The following is a 16,365-nucleotide window of genomic DNA, read 5'->3' as shown; positions in this document are numbered from 1 at the left end:
ATCCAGTGATGATGTTGTTTGTTGTATATACGCGATGCTAGCGCTACATTCTCCTTCTTTGCTTTCTTCTTTCACTTCACGATTTGCATAGCACCTTCTTCTTGGGTTCACTTCTTGTCTACTACGTTTCTGCTTCTCTATTCTCTTTACGCCATCATGACTTAGATGAGGAAAAGAGAATTCGAGAGATCGAGGCGTTTTGCGGTGTCCTTACGAACTCAAATAAATGCATATGGGAATGCACGGGTTTTGGATTCCCTAGGGCGTTGGGATGAGTCTCATGTGGGCCTTGGTGCTCTTTGTTGTTTTCTAGAAAAGCATGCATGATGCAGTAATATTATTACCAATCTATCTTATTCCCTCTTCGCCCGCCAACATCGCTTCTTCTCGATGCACTTGCAAACAGAGAAAGGTTTTCCAGCATAGGAACACAGAGAAACAGGGTCGGAATGCTTCCCTGCATCAGAGGTACCTAGGTTCAGGGACTGGATTCCGATCCCATCCACCGATCGAACATTCATTCCATCGGGCGCGCGCTTCCTTACCGACAATACACCCAATCTTAGCGCTGACGAATAGAGGGGCAGAAGTGGGCATTCACGACATCTCACACCATATACCCGAATCAATGTCTGGTGGTATCGCAGAACAGGATGCTACTGTTGTCCCCGTACTGTGTTCCCACCGTTTACGTGTGGTAAGAGCGGGAGAAGACGGTTCCGGTGGTCAGATCGCTCGGCGATGGACAGTCAGTGTGGGGAGGTAAGCGGTTCAGGTCAGCTAAGTGCACCGGTGACAGACGCCACCGGACCCTGATGCAAGGACGAGACATTGCTAGCGAGACGTACAATGGCATTGTTGCATATCGCGTCTGCTCGGCCGACGGAGAGGGTATCAACGCTGCCTCAATACGAGAGGAACCGTGAATGAGGCCCCATGGCTTGCCGCAAGCGTCAATCCGCGCAGCATATGTTGACGGAATCGATACAACGATCTTGCTTCACGTGTCAATACCTATAGACAGAGTCCCCCACAAGCAACCCAAAGCGGAGTCCCTTCACTTTCGAGATACGAAGCTGTGGACGGTCCGAAAACCGGGTACCCACATCTCGCATGCGGGTACCACCACGATGATACACTCCAAGATCCTCAACCCACCCTTCCTCAACGCCCACGAAATCCCCCTCCATCGCCCCTCCGTACATACGTCCCACTACATATCCATCCATCATTAGCATCCAAACGCCACAGGGACCACGTAGTCACTAGCTATCCTGAGCCCGCTCGTGGTTGCAACCACGCACTTGACAAGAATTCCGCTCCATGTTGCAGAATGAAACGCAGGCGGCTACCACCGCACCGTCTTATGTATACGATAACATAACTCTCCATGAGGCTTTAACCCCGATAGACTAACGCCTACTGTTTGCGAGCGATTGAAGCTCGCTTCGGCCTGTCTTCGGCTCCCAGATGAGAGAAAAAGGTTAACGTTGCATCGCGGGCGACCATCGACTTATCTCCCTCCCACCACACAGACAACACAACCCACACAATGGCCGAACCCAGAACTCGGTTGGCACATGAATTCGCAAGGAGTTATCGAGGGACGGATTAGGGAGGTGTGAAGGTGACGGTATTCTAGAAAATGTTGATGCGTACGGGTAATAGGTATAGATGAGATGTGTACGTCGGCCGATCATCAAGGGAATTAACCAAATGTTGCCTTTTTTTTTTTGCTCGTGCGTCGTCGAGCCTGTTTTACGTGGTGGGTTGGATTGCTTGCGAACGGTGAGGCGAGCTGGTGTGGAGAAGGTAGCAGAGCGGAGAGTGCATGTCGCAGTAGTGGGCGAGCACGCAAGCACTGCGGCGCCTGCGATTCGCCATCCTTCGTGTCAGAATGATCCGAGCTGAGCGTGAGCTGGCCTTGCTGGATTTGAGTGCTTATGGCGGAGTACCTATGCGGAGTACGCGAGGGGGCTGGCCACGGAGCGAACGAAAGAAGGAATAAGCATGATTTGACTAAGATCTGGGATATAATGCTGCTTGCAGAGCCCTATTCAAAAATACATTCGTCCCTCATCTGCGTTCATTATCCTTTCTTTTCGAAACACCATGCTTGTACTCCCCTTCTGCCTATTTCGTCTGCCATCTTTTCAAAAGCGGGCGGAGGATGGATATCTGGTAGCCGGGAATTGGCCGAAGTGGCAATTCGAATTTTGTATACGCGCGTTCAGCTGCAGCTCCGAATTCGTCTCTTTCCTATCGCGGTTCCTCGTTCCCTCGCTCTTTGCTCATCCGTCGAACGCTCCGGAATATCGATCCTACCGGAACCCATCCAGATTCAACGTCTTTCCGCCCTGAAGAATAAACAATCTCGGCATGCTGCCTCCTCTCCACAGTCGGCGGGAGCTCCGGGGGGCGTGGGAGATTGAGACATAGGCGGCTAGAACGGTAGTTGCCACGATCGGGAATCCACAATCGACGCTGATCCGGTACCACACGGCGACTCCGCCTCCGCATCCTCCCCAAATATTTGTATTACCACGGTACTAGCCTATGTGTATCCTCCTCGAACCGTACATGGCTAGACCACTGGCCCAAGCTGCAAGCTACCAACCAAACCAAGCTGCAGTCGTAAATCGTCCGAAAATCATTGTACGGTCGTGACGGCCTTGCCGAGAACGCTCCAAACGAAAAAGAAATGGGGTATCTGAGCGAGAAAGGAATTGTCACCAAACATCGGAAAAGTAGCGTTTCGATTTGTTCTTTACGGCAAGCGCCTTCGGATCTTGCGGGAGGTTCGTGTGGTGGACGACGTGTGGGCGGTAGACGGCGTCGACGGGTGGCATCCAGTCATCAAGACCAAGCGGGAAATATTCGTACAGCAGATCGGCGCTCTCGTCGGGGCTGCTGATGAGGTTCACGGAGAACGAAGGCGGTCTTGCTGGAGTTGCTCGCTTGCTCTTATGCTCTGACGGAGATGCGGACTTCTTTGGCTCGTCGTCAGTCAACGACAGCGAGACGGGAGCCATGTTCGATCGTGGTGGTGGTGCCGAGTTTCTTGAGATCTCGGGAGTCGATTGAGCATATGGCGTGACGGGCGGCATCTGGGCGGATGGCGGATCTGGCGGTATGGCGGTCATGGCGCCGGGCATCTTCCAATCCAGGCTGAAGTCAGGGGAGATCAGAGGATCGTTCGGGTTGAAGTCGAAGGGCAGCTGTAGCGAATCCATGGGCTTGCTGGTCGGCGTAGGGTGAGCGTGGGTATTGCTGTGGTTCGTCTGATTCGTATCACCCGTCGAGGTTCTGGTTGGCTGATGCGGAGGGTGAGATTTGCGGATGGATCCGCCACCTCCGCTGATGGGCATATCTTTACGAGACTGGAAGTTCCTGGGACTCCGTCCTCGTACAATGATGGCTCCAGAATGCACTTCGCATACTGGCACTTTGGCTCCAGTCGCGAGCGTGGCCACGACCTTGAGCCGCACGACGAAGTGCTGCTGTAGCTCCTTCCTGCGCCCGTTGTTCGCAGTCGCTATCCGGAACTGCAGCCTCTTCCAGCTGATGGGGAAATTAACATAGTCCGAGTCCATATCCTGGCCGGTGGAGAGGTCGAGCGGGTACGAGGGCGGCTCTTTCTCCGTTTTATCCTCGACAACAGCCGTGCTGCTCGCTGGCGTCTTCCATGGCACCGATATGATCTTCACTGGGTTGCCCTCGAGCGACTCAGTGGCGGATATGGTAAGCTCCTGGCCGAGGATGGGGATTTGATCGCCCTGCTCGGTCATGAGGAACTGCAGACTTCGCGGTAGCGTGATGGTTCCTGTAATCTGGAAGAGATTTCGCCGGTAGCAGGTGAGCTCGGTCGGGGCGGCTGCAACATCGCCGGCGGAGGCCCAGGGCGACTCGGCAAGGAAGAACATGCCGTGGAGCTGGGCGGACATGGATATGGTAACGCGCTGCATGGCATAGTTGAGCAGCGGGTACGGGACGTTGGGCAGCGAGAAGCTGAGCAGCTTGTTGTCGCGCTCGATGCTGGGGCTTTCGGGCGCGCCATTGTGGTCGGCGTGGAGGGGCTGGTCGTAGCCGCTAAGGACGTCGGAAAAGGGATCTTCGTACGCGCTCGAGAAGCGCTTCAGCGGCGGCGGAGGCTGGATGTGGTGCTGGCCGAATGCGTCCTCGCTGCTGCGCAGAAAAGTCAGCAGAGAGAGGTTCATGGCCGGCGGCACTGCTTACCCAACGAAGGTCTCAGCGTCGTAATTAGAGCGCTGGTCCAGCGAGTCGAGCGGGAGCATCGGCACCGAGAGCTGTTGGTCTGCGCTGGTTACGTTCTGGAGTGACATTGGGCCCGCCAAGTAGGACATGGTGATGGTGTCGAAGCCCTCCATGGCTCGTGTGCGGTCGCGGCCGGCTGGGGAAGCGGTGCGGGCGGGAGGCAGCGCATGCGCATGCGTGGAGGAGCAGCGCTAGCAGCGTGCGTGGAGCGAATGGTCGGCGGCGGAGGGCAGGTGAAGCGGCGGGCGGCGGGCGGCGATATTTGCACAGATGGGGGGAGGATGCGTTGGGGGTGGTGAGGAGAGGCTGGGGGGGTGCGGCGTGGGCTGGCGAGGACGGGCGGAAGTGGACGACGCTCAGTCAGCCGCGTGGTACCTGGGAGGAGCAGGAGGAGATGCGCTCGGGAGCGGCGGCCACCAGATGCAGCGCGGATGCGACAGGCGGTGGGATGGGACGAAGCAATAACGCTGTTCTGGCGTCGCCGGCGCCGGCGCTGAAGCTGTGCGACGGGCTGGGGCGCCCGAAGAGATCACATGCAGCGCTGGCCAAGACCGGCGGAAGTCTTCCTCGATTGCGCTCCCGTGCGCAAAGCCAGCTGGCCGGCGGCAAGGCCGGCCGCGCTGCTGCAGCATCTACGTGCACATTATCGCACAACGGCGCCTCCTCTTCTGGAAGGCTTCGAGAGCGCTTCTCGAAGGCGCGCGGCGCCGTTAAGACTCGGGCAGCGAGGGGATCAGCGGGGGGCCCAGCAACGCCATCCCCAGCCCGCCCGTGTTTCGAGCGAATGGGCCGCCGCGGGGCTCCACCGGCCGCCGTTAAAAATAAGTCGGCTCCAGGCGAGCTCTAATTCAACCTCTTCTGCTCTTCCGCCGTCAGGCCTCCCACAGCCGTCGAGAGAGCTCTCCTGATCGAACGTCGGGTGCACGTCTGGGTTTTCTTAGCCCCAAAGAGCCCAAAAACAAGCTCGCCAACTGCCTGGCTCGTGCTGCCGTCGAAACTTACCGCCCCAACGCCCCGAACTCCGACCGACAGCCCTGTATCACCCTCGTCACGTGCAAGAGCATAAGACGCTGATGCGTGCAGTCGATCGTCCTCAAAGCGGGCAGTGCTGGGTACCTGCATGGTGCTCATTGCGACTATCGCAACATGTCCCCATCGAGGCAGTAGTACTACAGGACCTTGACCCCTAGCGCCAGGGTATCCAGAAATCCCCCCCCCCTCTCCCCCACATATTTTCTCTCATTAGTGTCATCGTACAACATTGAATTCCTATTGCGCCAGCCCGTTTACCAATTCCAATCAAGAGGGTGGGATCATAGTCCAGGTCGCCGCATCGCAGCTGACCTCCTCAAAATTGTGCAGCACCTCGAATCCCATGGCCGAGAAGCCGTCAAAATTGCCATCGCCATCCATCTACTCGCAAGTTAGCTTGTATCTGACTACTAGGAAGGGTAATCGGTGCGTCCTTACGTAGTCGAGCAAACAGGCGTTGCACCCCTGCGCCTTGATCTGCCGCATTCCGAGCAGCACCAGTCCCTGGAGCAGCGTCGAGTATTCTCCTACGCCGGGAGAGATGACCGGCGACGAGATCCCGCCAGCAGCCTCCTTCAGATCCTTCAATGGGGGAATAAACTCCGAAAGGCGCGAGTGGCTATTGTACAGGACGACCGTACCCACGAGCGCCCCGTCCTCGGGCCGTTTCGCCCGGATTATCCCACAAGCCGACGGGTCCGAGAGCGCAAGCTTGTACACCTCCGCCAAGCCCTGTCGATTACTCGTTTTGATGTGATCGAGAATCGGGCCCGCATAGTCCCATCCGTATACGAGGTCGAATTGAGAGCCAGCGCCAGCCAGGCTCTTTGCCATTCCCTCCGGTGGTGACCATATTTGCAGATTGCGCGCCACCATGTTGCACACTGGACGAGAGAGTGCAGCGTTCCACCCGAGATTAGCAAACCACGAGCGCAGCCGTTTCCGCTCGGCACCGTGGCCTGTTGGGATACCTAGGAATATGCTCGGTAGGCGCGAGCCCAACTGGAACCGTTTGATGCCATCCTTCTGCAAGAGCGTCCGAATGGCTCGGTTGTGAAGAGAGTGGCCAATGGATAACTTCCTTCGCGCGGGGTCCACGAATAGGGCGCCGATAACGCCTGTGCCAGTCGATTTGAAGAAGTACGTCGAGCAGAAGCCGTAGAGTGCTTGTGTGCTACTGTTGCGAACAACAAAGTGAGATTCTTCCACCTCCGGATGGTGCAGGATGAAGGAATTCGACGTCGCGCTGGACAGCTCTGAGCGTTGGTTTGGCGGGGTGCCGTCCATGACCGCCGTGATGAGGGTATCCAGCGCGTTCGAGTCTCGCTCCTCGTTGAACGTCTCCACCAGCCAATGTTGTCTCGAATGGTGAAGCTTCTGGCTCTTGCTGATCGTTCCCGGCAGGCTTCCGGTAGGTGCAAGCTCTCCATAAAGGACCTTGACCAGCGAGTTTAGAGCTGTCTCTGTAAAGTCGTAGGTGCAGATGTAGGTGCCTATCGATGAGTCCATGGCGAAGTCATACGGCGAGCTGACTGCGACAACGATCAGTGGTTTTTCGCGCCTCTCGCCACCGGTGGTGTATTGCATGTTGCAGATCATAGAGACATGCTTCGTAAAGCCGTGCTGATAGAGATTGCGATTGGCGTCTGCCGTGATGATGATGATAGCGCTTGCCCTATTGATCAGGTTCTCGTGCACTGGACGGACCCCATTGGCTGTGTAAGACGTGTGCAGCACCCGTCCGTTGCGCTGTCTTGCCAGAGATCTCCCAAGTTCTCTGAAAACCCGCTCTCCGCTCATCACAGATGCACTCCGCTCCCAAGCTGCAGGCTCTGGCGACGCATTAGCGGCAGAGTCGGACAGTGCCCGGGAAGCGGCAGAGGCGGCCAACGGCTTCACCAATGGCGTTAGTAGCAGCAGCTCTTCCTCACTATCAACAATGTTGGTGAGCGGCAGGAGACGGTTCTTGTCGCGAACCACGGTGATGGAGCCGTTGTATGCCTTGGTCGAGAGAGCGGAATGTGAAGGCTGTATGGTCTCCAAGAAGCTGATACCGGGTGGATGTAGCGCCTTCTCCCACGACGTGCATTTTGACTTCATATTCAGTACCCGGCGAAGAGAGTTGTAGATCCTTTCCTTGGAGATCATGGCATTCTCGATTCCAGTCTTGAGTCCCTTCAAGGCTTCCAGCTGGACTGAAAACGACCGACATAGCAGCACGACATCGCAGCCAGCATTGACAGCCATGACGGTGCCGCCACCGACGCCGATGTTGTGGCTGAGGGCGTCCATCTCTAGGCACTCGGAGACGACCACGCCATCGAAATTCAAGTCGGTGCGCAGTAATCCGTCAACAACCTGCTCTGATAAGCAGGCATGCATGGCGTTGAGACCGGCCGATGACATGGCGCAGCCACCGACCATCATCGAATCAAGCCCTTGGCGAATAGCGTTTCGGAACGGGATCAGAGCGCTCAGGCTCAGCTGCTCCAGAGATTCTGTGATGATGGGAACATCCAAGGTCGAGCCAAGGAACTCCAGGTTGCCATAGGACGGAAAGTGCTTTCCCAGAGTAACAACACCGGCTTCCTTGTAGCCTCTCATGAAGGCGACACCGTACGCGGAGACTTCTTGAGGGTCGTCGCCCGCCGTTCTAACTCCCAGCGGCTGGTTTCGAGCATTCGTGAGTACGTCCAAGCACGGGCCGAATATCCAGTTGATTCCGCAGGCCGATATCTCTTGAGCGGTTGCTTTGGCCACCTCGAACGCGAGGTCTGTAGAACCTGCAGCGGCAATGCCCATGCTGCTTGGATATTGGCGAATATAGATCTCGTCGAAGAGGCTATTGACCCCTCCGTTCTCCTGGTCGATGCCGATGGCCAGCGGGACTGGGTGGCCGGCATCGTGGGCGATTTTCTGGAGTTCATAGCACAGCTTGGTAGTGTCCTCGGCGGCTGTCGCATATTAGCAGGCTTGCCAGCCACACGCTGCCACTCTGAGACATGTGTTTCTCACATTTCAGGTTCTTGGCAGTTAGCAGAATACAGCCCAGATGCCGCTTTTCGATGAGTTCTTTTATGTGCGGCGTGACGGCGGTCCCATCGAAGCCCATCATGAACAGTTGGCCCTGGACGGCAGACGTTAGTCCGATGCACTGACTGCCGACGGACAGTAGCGAACAAGAGGCCCACCATAGTCCTGCATCATGGGCTGGTTAGCGCGCGAGATGCACCACACGGGGAACTCGACGGACAAGAAGCATCTGGGGAAGCGCACCTATCGAGATCATCCCATACGGGATCCAGCTGATGGGGCTTGCCATTGCCGGCCATGATGACGACAGTGCCTGTCGCGTAGGCGTGTCGACGCGGACCGACTCAGCGATGGGGCAGTTGAGGCTTGAACGTGACCCGGCGCGGCTTGTTAACTGTGAGAGATGGGGAAGAGGCGTGTGTCTGCAACGGTAGCATTTGCATCCACGGCGGACCGAGGCGAAGGCGCTAGGGCCCCTTGTTGTCGACGCCTCGCCTCGTCCCGGCCTGGTTGGCTGGTCGCTGGTCGCTGGTCGCTGTTCGCTGTTCGCTGTTAGCTGATACCACCCTGCCTGCCACCGGCGACCGGCCGAGATCTCCTGCTTGCTGCTCGACTTACTCGTCGCTGTGTCGCATCGGCTTCCCGCTAATCCCGTGCCCGCCAACGGGCACGTTGCGCTCTGAAGCGGCGAACGCCCGCTGACACGACCCCGACAAAAGTCCCTGCTCGTGACGGATGGGCGGCGTCATCGCGAGCGAGATGGTAAGCATGTAGCACTGATAAAAAGAAGGGCCGGCGCTGCTCCCTTGCAACCGTTGTTGAGCGAGTCTCAACCGCCCTCGACCACATCGTTCCTTCCGTTTCCGGTCATCCACGTTCGTCACTTGTCACCTGCGCGCCTCGTCTCTCTGCAGTCCCCGCCCTCGCCATGCCGTCTGCTATGCGCCCCAACGGCACTGCTGCCCATGCCGAGCGCTCCGGCGTCATCAAGTTCACCAACTGCCTGCTGGTCAAAGGCAAAGAACTCGTCAACGACGACCTCTGGGTAAGCTCGGCGACCGGCAAGATCTTGAACGGGCAAGAGATACTCTACGGCCAGCGCACAGCTCCAGATAGCATCGTCGACCTGGGCGGTCGCATCCTGTCCCCCGGCCTCATGGATGTGCAACTCAACGGCGCCTTTGGCTTCGACTTCTCCCTCATCCCGGAGGACGGCGCCGCGGGCTACAGCAAGGGGGTGCAGCGAGTGAACAGGAACCTCATCCTTAGAGGCGTCACATCCTACCTGCCCACGGTTACCTCGCAGCGGCCCGACGTCTATCACACGGCAGTTCCCTACCTGGGCCCCTCAGGTGCTTCCCGAGACCCCTCCCTAGGCTCCGAGTCTCTCGGCGCCCACATCGAAGGGCCCTTCATCAATCCGGCTAAGAATGGCATCCACAAGATTGAAGTTCTGCAGACAGCACCAAACGGCATCTCCGACATGCTGACCTGCTACGGCGCCTCAAACCTCGCATCGCCGCCCGTCAAGCTCCTGACGCTCGCCCCCGAACTCCCCGGCGCGCTATCCTGCATCCAGTCCCTCAGAGAACGCGGCATCATCGTATCTATCGGCCACTCAGACGCTACCTACGAAGAAGCAAAGCTCGGCATTAAAGCCGGCGCGACCAAGATAACTCATCTCTTCAACGCGATGAAGCCCCTGCACCACCGCAACCCAGGCATCTTCGGCCTGCTCGGCACCGAATCCTCCTCCATCTCTAAGCCGTACTTCGGCATCATATCCGACGGTATCCACATCCACCCGACCTCCATCAAGATCGCCTGGAACGCGCACCCCGACGGCCTTATCCTCATCACCGACGCCATGCGGCTGGCCGGTATGCCCGACGGGACCTACGACTGGACAAACGGGTCGCGCATCATCAAAAAGGGCCACTTGCTCACGCTTGAAGAGAATGGGAAGATTGCAGGCAGCAGCATCGAGCTCATCGACTGCGTGAACAACTTCCTAAACTGGACGCGCGCGAGTGTGCCCGAGGCGCTGAAAGCGGTTACGGAAACGCCGGCGAAGATGCTGGGCATGGAAGATGTGAAGGGAACGTTGAAAGAGGGGGCTGATGCGGATTTGGTGGTGCTGGATTTTCAAGTTGGTGAGGTTGGCGCGGAGAAGAAGTTAGTGGTTGATCAGGTGTGGAAGTTTGGCGTCAAGGTTTTCGACAGGGAATAGAGTACCTGAGGGAAACGGGTCAAAGAATGTGAGACAACATGGATCATGTGGGAGAAAGAAGCTTGCTATGGCTGGGGAAGAAGCATATCAGGGCTGGACCCAATTGGGTTGTTGGAGATTGACTATTTCTGCTCAGCATCTTCGTTAGAACGTCACATATCGAAAACTAGATGCATATAGATTCACGTCACTCACGATAGATGATGGGAACGGGATTGGATGAGAAGATACCCCATGGATACATTGCTTGGCTGTTGATTATACCTAGAATATACTTCCTATTCATACTCGCGTCCCACGAAATCCCCTGTGCTGCTGCTACGCTACATGTGACCAAAAAAAAAAACCGCTATGCAGTATGATACAAGATACAGGCAAAAAGAAAATACAAGAGGGCAAATCGGACTCGACTCAGCTCGGCTGGCCTCCAGCTGCAACAGTAGGTTGGTGATTGGGTAGCACGGCATCCGATGGTCTGACATCGAAGTGTCTTCGGGATATGAGCAAACCGAAGGTATGCAAAAGCCTAAAAAGTGCATGAACTTTTGCTATGCAAACAAAGTGGGTATCGAAAGATAATTTGGTATCTCGAATGGAAGCCGATCGTGATGCGCAATCGTAGAAAGCCATCCAGGAAGATGCTCGAGCTAGGATGAAGGGTCGTAGGGTGGTTTGAGGTGGTCCGAGGGAAAGCATCAGCAACACTTCCCTCCCTTGCTCTTCCGTATTCTGTCCACGTCTTCCTCCCACTCGTGCCGTTCGCCGCCAACGGCGGGCGTGGCGGGGAAACCCATCCAACTCCGTCTCTTATCGCCAGCTCCCACTCTGAAACTGCCGTTTCCGCCGCCGGGATGGTCGAAGTAGCCATTGGCGCTCCCGGTGCTGTTGATGCCTGGAGTGATACCAGCTAGCGCGAGTTGCTTCTGTTCCTCTTCAAACTTCCGCTGTTGCTGTTCCACCAGTTTCCTTGTAATAACCCTGAAGACCTCGTCTACGCCTTCCCCGTCTTTCGCACTTATTTCGTGGCAACAGTCCCAGCCGATGTCTTGTCCCCAGAACCCACTTGATCGATTACTCTGCGGGGACGCCATGCCGCCGCTCTGCCACCCTGCCGGGACTGGCTGCCCCTGTGCGGTTTGATTTGGGTACAGATGCTCTGCGACGTATGCGATGCACCGCTCAAACGGGATCTGGCGCTTCGAAGGGTCTTCAGCAACCATGTCCGACTTGGTTCCTACGACATGGAGGACTATGTCGTCTCCGAGGTTCTGCTTGAGTTCTTTGAGCCAACGGCCCATTTCCTCAAAGGAATGCGGATCGGTGATATCGTAGCATAGCACTCCCGCGTTCGCACCTAGTAGTTTCCCAAGGTCAGCCTTTGCTTGCCAATGTATGCGTGTGAGTTGCATGCCCGAGCTCAGACCAAGGCCATAGAAGCCCAAAGTCGGGATTGGGCACCTGTGCAGGGTCACGCTGTGGGGACGCGAGATGTAGGGGAGCCTGGAGGTGGAAAAGGGGCAAGAGCTGAGGCAACAAAAAATTCCGGGTGATGGGCTTGCGCCCACGCACTAAGACGTGCGCGACTCCAAACATACCTCTGTAGTATAGCTTCGAGATGGACCGAAACCTCTCTTGTCCGGCAGTGTCCCATATCTGCAAGCGCACAACGGTGGACGTATCGATATCGATGACTCGCTTCGTCAGGAAGGACGCGCCTATTGTGGACTGAGTCGTGGGCGGCGTAAATGCATTCTTGACGTAGCGATGGACGAGCGAAGTCTTCCCAACGCCCTGGCTCCCAAGCACCACGATCTTTGCCTCGAGACTGTTCGCCATGGGCCTCGTGTGGAGTGCGCACTACCTGCGTGTGCGGGGTGGATAAGTATATTCGGGTTGCGAGCGCCGGAGAATAAGACGGGGTGTGGCAGACTATCTGTCTTCAAGTGAGTGCTGCAGCCACCGGCCTGGCTGTCTCGGCCTGAGGAGCAACAAAAGGCAGTGCGGTAGGCGGTCGCAGTACCAGGCGCATGGCGTGCAGCAGAAAGAGTGTCGCAGAGAAGCCGTAGCAGGTCTCACGGGTTCGACGGAGGAGTGATGTACGGGGCGACTCAGCTCGTCAACAAGTGACAATGCCCGTCGGTCGTTTGGCGCGGGGGGCGCGGTTCGGCTTGGCTGGGGGAGGAGCCATGTGACTGATCTAACGGGCAATATCCGACTATCATAATGAGCGTCGCGATGGAGCAGAGGGCAATCGATGAGGGATGTTGTGATCGAAGCGGCCGCTCCGCGTTTGTTTATTGGAAAAGCAGCCGGTTGCTAGCGCTTGCATCCGAGTCTGCGTCATCCATGATTGGCCCTGCATTTCAGCATTTCAGTCTCCCCGCATCCCATTCTGGACAAGAGGGCCCGCGAACGGCGGCGGCCGATGTCATACAAAGGTATCTGAGCAGACAGACGTCGAAGTTCCCCAAGATGTCCTATGGCAGTAGCGGAATTACGAAGTGCCGACCCAGATCCGACACTGCGGGGAGAGATGGACCGAGGCGATGCCGAAAGATATCGCCGTCATCACCCTTGACATTCCGTCCGCAGCGGCAGCTCCAGCGGCTGGGAATAAGTAGGGACCTACACTAGCTTTCGCCTGGGAGAGCGACTGCGACTGCGACTCCGGATTGCTTCTGTCTTCCGTCGCTTACACCTTCCGCGCGCTGTTCCGTGCTCTGGCAGCTCAACTGACCGCACGCCACAGCCGCAACAATGAACCACGACAGCAACGACACGCAGGTCGTCAAGCTGACCGGCGAGGAGGTCGCCCAGCACAACAACAAGGACTCGTGCTGGGTCATTGTCCACGGCCGCGCCTACGATGTCACCGAATTCCTGCCAGAGCACCCCGGCGGCCCAAAGATCATCCTCAAGTACGCCGGCAAAGACGCGACCGAAGAGTATGAACCCATCCACCCTCCCGACACGCTCGACAAGTACCTGGACAAGTCGAAGCACTTGGGAGAAGTGGATATGAACACCGTGCAGCGGGAAGAGAAGGAGTATGATCCAGAGGAGGAGGAGAGGCAAAAGCGCATTGAGACGATGCCCATCCTGGAACAATGCTACAATCTCATGGACTTTGAGGCTGTTGCCCGGAAGGTTATGAAGAGGACCGCGTGGGCATACTACTCGAGCGGCGCCGATGATGAGATTGTGAGTCCCAAGTCCGCGCATCGCGGCTTGAAGCCATCATTTCTGACTATAGACAGACTATGCGCGAGAACCACAACGCCTACCACAAGATCTGGTTCCGTCCGCGGGTCCTCGTAGATGTCGAAAACATCGACACCACTGCCACGATGCTCGGCACAAAAGTTGACATGCCCTTCTACGTCACTGCAACGGCGCTTGGCAAGCTCGGAAACCCAGAGGGAGAAGTCATTCTGACGAGAGGCGCAAAGAAGCACAACGTCATCCAGATGATCCCAACATTAGCATCGTGCTCATTCGACGAGATTTGCGACGCTGCAGAGCCTGGTCAGGTCCAATGGCTACAACTCTATGTAAACAAGGACAGGAACATCACGAAGAGGATCGTTCAGCATGCTGAGAAGCGTGGATGCAAGGGTCTGTTCATCACAGTCGATGCGCCTCAGCTCGGCCGCCGCGAGAAGGATATGCGGTCCAAGTTTGCTGATGTCGGGTCCAACGTACAATCGACTTCCGGCGACGACGTGGACCGAAGTCAGGGTGCTGCCCGCGCTATTTCATCCTTCATCGACCCTAGCTTGAGCTGGAAGGATATCCCGTGGTTCCTCAGCATCACTAAGATGCCCATTCTCCTCAAAGGTGTTCAGTGCGTTGAGGATGTTATTCGTGCCATCGAGTCGGGCGTCCACGGTGTGGTCCTCTCCAACCACGGCGGCCGCCAGCTCGACTTCGCGCGATCTGGTATCGAGGTGCTAGCCGAGGTGATGCCCGTCCTCCGCGAACGCGGATGGCAAGACCGCATTGAGATTTACATCGACGGTGGTGTACGGCGAGCCACCGACATCATCAAAGCTCTCTGCCTCGGCGCGAAGGGTGTTGGTATTGGACGGCCATTCCTCTACGCAATGTCAGCATACGGTTTGCCGGGTGTAGACCGCGCCATGCAGCTCCTCAAGGATGAGATGGAGATGAACATGCGACTGATTGGTGCGGCAAAGGTCTCCGATCTAAACCCTACGCTGGTGGATACTCGAGGCCTGAGCATGCACACGGCGGTTGTACCGGAGGATACATTGGGTCGCAACGTGTATGACCCGCTTATTGGGCCCAAGGAAAAGGCGGTTTTCAAGGAGAAGGCCAGGTTGTAAGATAGAGACGACTGCGATGAGGGTTCTTGTACATGTGCATGTCCGATTAGACGTTTGCATGGGCTTTCGGTTCCTGTATCCAGCTCTGCAGCTTCAATCCGTGGGTTTCCTCCATTCTCCTTTACTAGAGCGCCAGCTTTGGTTGCTTTCCATTGTGGCCCGAGCGTGCTAGACAGACCTTTCTGCGACCGCCTTCGCAAGGTTTTCTGCATCTGCACGACTACATCCAATAGCGGTCAATTGCCATTACGCGCAAGCCTCGTATTGCATGTGAAAGCGTGTTCCGCGAATTTTCTGCGAAAGCATTCGTGCGGATTCTAGAACGCCAACTGTGCACCGCCACACGACGTCATGGGCCGCGTGCTGCCCTTACTTCGCCCCTCCCTTGTGCTTTCGAAATCCGCAATTACGACGCATAATAAAAACGACCCCGCCCGACCACCGTCTTTCTTCCTTATCACTCACACTGCCCAAAAACACAACTTCGTTGCCAGCAACCTCGTACTTGATACCCTCAACCGGCACAGACCTCGATCGAACCACCTCTGAACAGACATCCCGCAGACATGTCTACCACCGTACACGTCGAGAACATCTCCTCAAAGACGAGTGAGGATGAGATCAAATCATTCTTCAGCTTCTGCGGCAAGATCTCGTCCCTCTCCGTAACCCCGACCGAGAACGACACCCAATCCGCCGCCGTCACCTTTGAGAAGCCCGCCGCTGCCAAAACCGCCCTGCTGTTGGATAACACCCAACTCGGCCCGAACAGCGTGCACGTTTCTTCCTCTAAGACTATCGATGAGCTCGCCGGCGACAAGGCTGCCTCTCCGGAGGAAGCCAAGGACGGTGACCACCACATCGAGCAGGAGGAGAAGCCGCGCGCTCGCATCATCGCCGAGTACCTTGCCCACGGCTACGTCATATCTGACAAGGCCATCGAGCGGGCTCTCGCCGTCGACCAGCAGCACGGCATCAGCACCAAGTTCACGAACGCCCTCCAGAACTTCGACCAGCGCTTCCAGGCCACCCAGAAGGCGCAGGCAGTCGATACGAAGTTTGGTGTGACGGATAAGGCTGTTGCTGGCTGGCGCGGTCTAGTCTCATACTTCGACAGAGCGACCGGCACTCCTACAGGCCAGAAGCTGAGGCAGTTCTACGCGACGGGCAACAAGACTGTTATGGATGTCCACAACGAGGCGCGCCATCTTGCCGATCTTAAGAAGGAGCAGGGTCAGGGCGGTGCCGCGTCCGGGGGAATGCCGTCCGTGGAGGAGGCCGGCGTGCATACTCTCCCTGGCAGCGACAAGACGCAGTGCAACTGCCACGCGGAGGCTGGCAAATGCCCGTGTCCCGAGGGCAAGTGCGCCTGCTCGGGCTGCGCCAAGGCTTCCGAGAGCAGTGCTCCCGCCACTGCTCCGACTACAACCTAAGTGTCTACTAAGCTGC

The 16,365-nt window shown here is 56.9% G+C and overlaps 6 protein-coding genes across 6 annotated transcripts; 3 read left to right on the top strand and 3 right to left on the bottom strand.

Moving 5' to 3' along the window:
• Nucleotides 1-2,580: 2,580 nt before the first annotated feature.
• Nucleotides 2,581-4,485, bottom strand: BU26DRAFT_91573 (acid phosphatase). The gene is made up of 2 exons (XM_033836490.1): nt 4,237-4,485; nt 2,581-4,185 (listed from the first exon to the last, which is right to left on the bottom strand). The coding sequence occupies exons 1-2, from the start codon at nt 4,386-4,388 to the stop codon at nt 2,730-2,732; spliced, it is 1,608 nt and encodes a 535-aa protein (XP_033679018.1). The 5' UTR covers nt 4,389-4,485; the 3' UTR covers nt 2,581-2,729.
• Nucleotides 4,486-5,400: 915 nt separating this feature from the next.
• BU26DRAFT_522734 (glycoside hydrolase family 3 protein) lies at nt 5,401-8,741 on the bottom strand. Its single transcript, XM_033829855.1, has 5 exons — nt 8,584-8,741; nt 8,499-8,505; nt 8,323-8,434; nt 5,746-8,261; nt 5,401-5,688 (listed from the first exon to the last, which is right to left on the bottom strand). Exons 1-5 carry the CDS (start codon nt 8,637-8,639, stop codon nt 5,575-5,577), a joined length of 2,805 nt encoding a protein of 934 aa, XP_033679017.1. The 5' UTR covers nt 8,640-8,741; the 3' UTR covers nt 5,401-5,574.
• A 539-nt stretch (nt 8,742-9,280) lies between these two features.
• On the top strand, nt 9,281-10,570 carry BU26DRAFT_435781 (carbohydrate esterase family 9 protein; the record flags this gene model as incomplete). The annotated part of the gene is made up of 1 exon (XM_033824146.1): nt 9,281-10,570. One exon carries the CDS (start codon nt 9,281-9,283, stop codon nt 10,568-10,570), a length of 1,290 nt encoding a protein of 429 aa, XP_033679016.1.
• A 347-nt stretch (nt 10,571-10,917) lies between these two features.
• Nucleotides 10,918-12,599, bottom strand: BU26DRAFT_91453 (ras-domain-containing protein). The gene is made up of 2 exons (XM_033836489.1): nt 12,166-12,599; nt 10,918-11,924 (listed from the first exon to the last, which is right to left on the bottom strand). Exons 1-2 carry the CDS (start codon nt 12,404-12,406, stop codon nt 11,266-11,268), a joined length of 900 nt encoding a protein of 299 aa, XP_033679015.1. The 5' UTR covers nt 12,407-12,599; the 3' UTR covers nt 10,918-11,265.
• A 728-nt stretch (nt 12,600-13,327) lies between these two features.
• On the top strand, nt 13,328-14,916 carry BU26DRAFT_435006 (uncharacterized protein; the record flags this gene model as incomplete). The annotated part of the gene is made up of 2 exons (XM_033824105.1): nt 13,328-13,771; nt 13,828-14,916. The coding sequence occupies 2 exons, from the start codon at nt 13,328-13,330 to the stop codon at nt 14,914-14,916; spliced, it is 1,533 nt and encodes a 510-aa protein (XP_033679014.1).
• A 566-nt stretch (nt 14,917-15,482) lies between these two features.
• On the top strand, nt 15,483-16,175 carry BU26DRAFT_393002 (actin cytoskeleton protein-like protein; the record flags this gene model as incomplete). The annotated part of the gene is made up of 1 exon (XM_033822720.1): nt 15,483-16,175. A coding segment is annotated over one exon (693 nt), but the record flags the coding sequence as incomplete, so codon positions are not given.
• Between the last annotated feature and the right edge of the window lie 190 nt (nt 16,176-16,365).

The sequence above is a fragment of the Trematosphaeria pertusa genome, assembly GCF_010094035.1.
Source record: "Trematosphaeria pertusa strain CBS 122368 unplaced genomic scaffold BU26scaffold_15, whole genome shotgun sequence".
Lineage (NCBI taxonomy): Eukaryota > Fungi > Ascomycota > Dothideomycetes > Pleosporales > Trematosphaeriaceae > Trematosphaeria > Trematosphaeria pertusa.
Note: the sequence above shows the minus strand (reverse complement) of the source record. Positions and strands in the feature narration are given on the sequence as shown.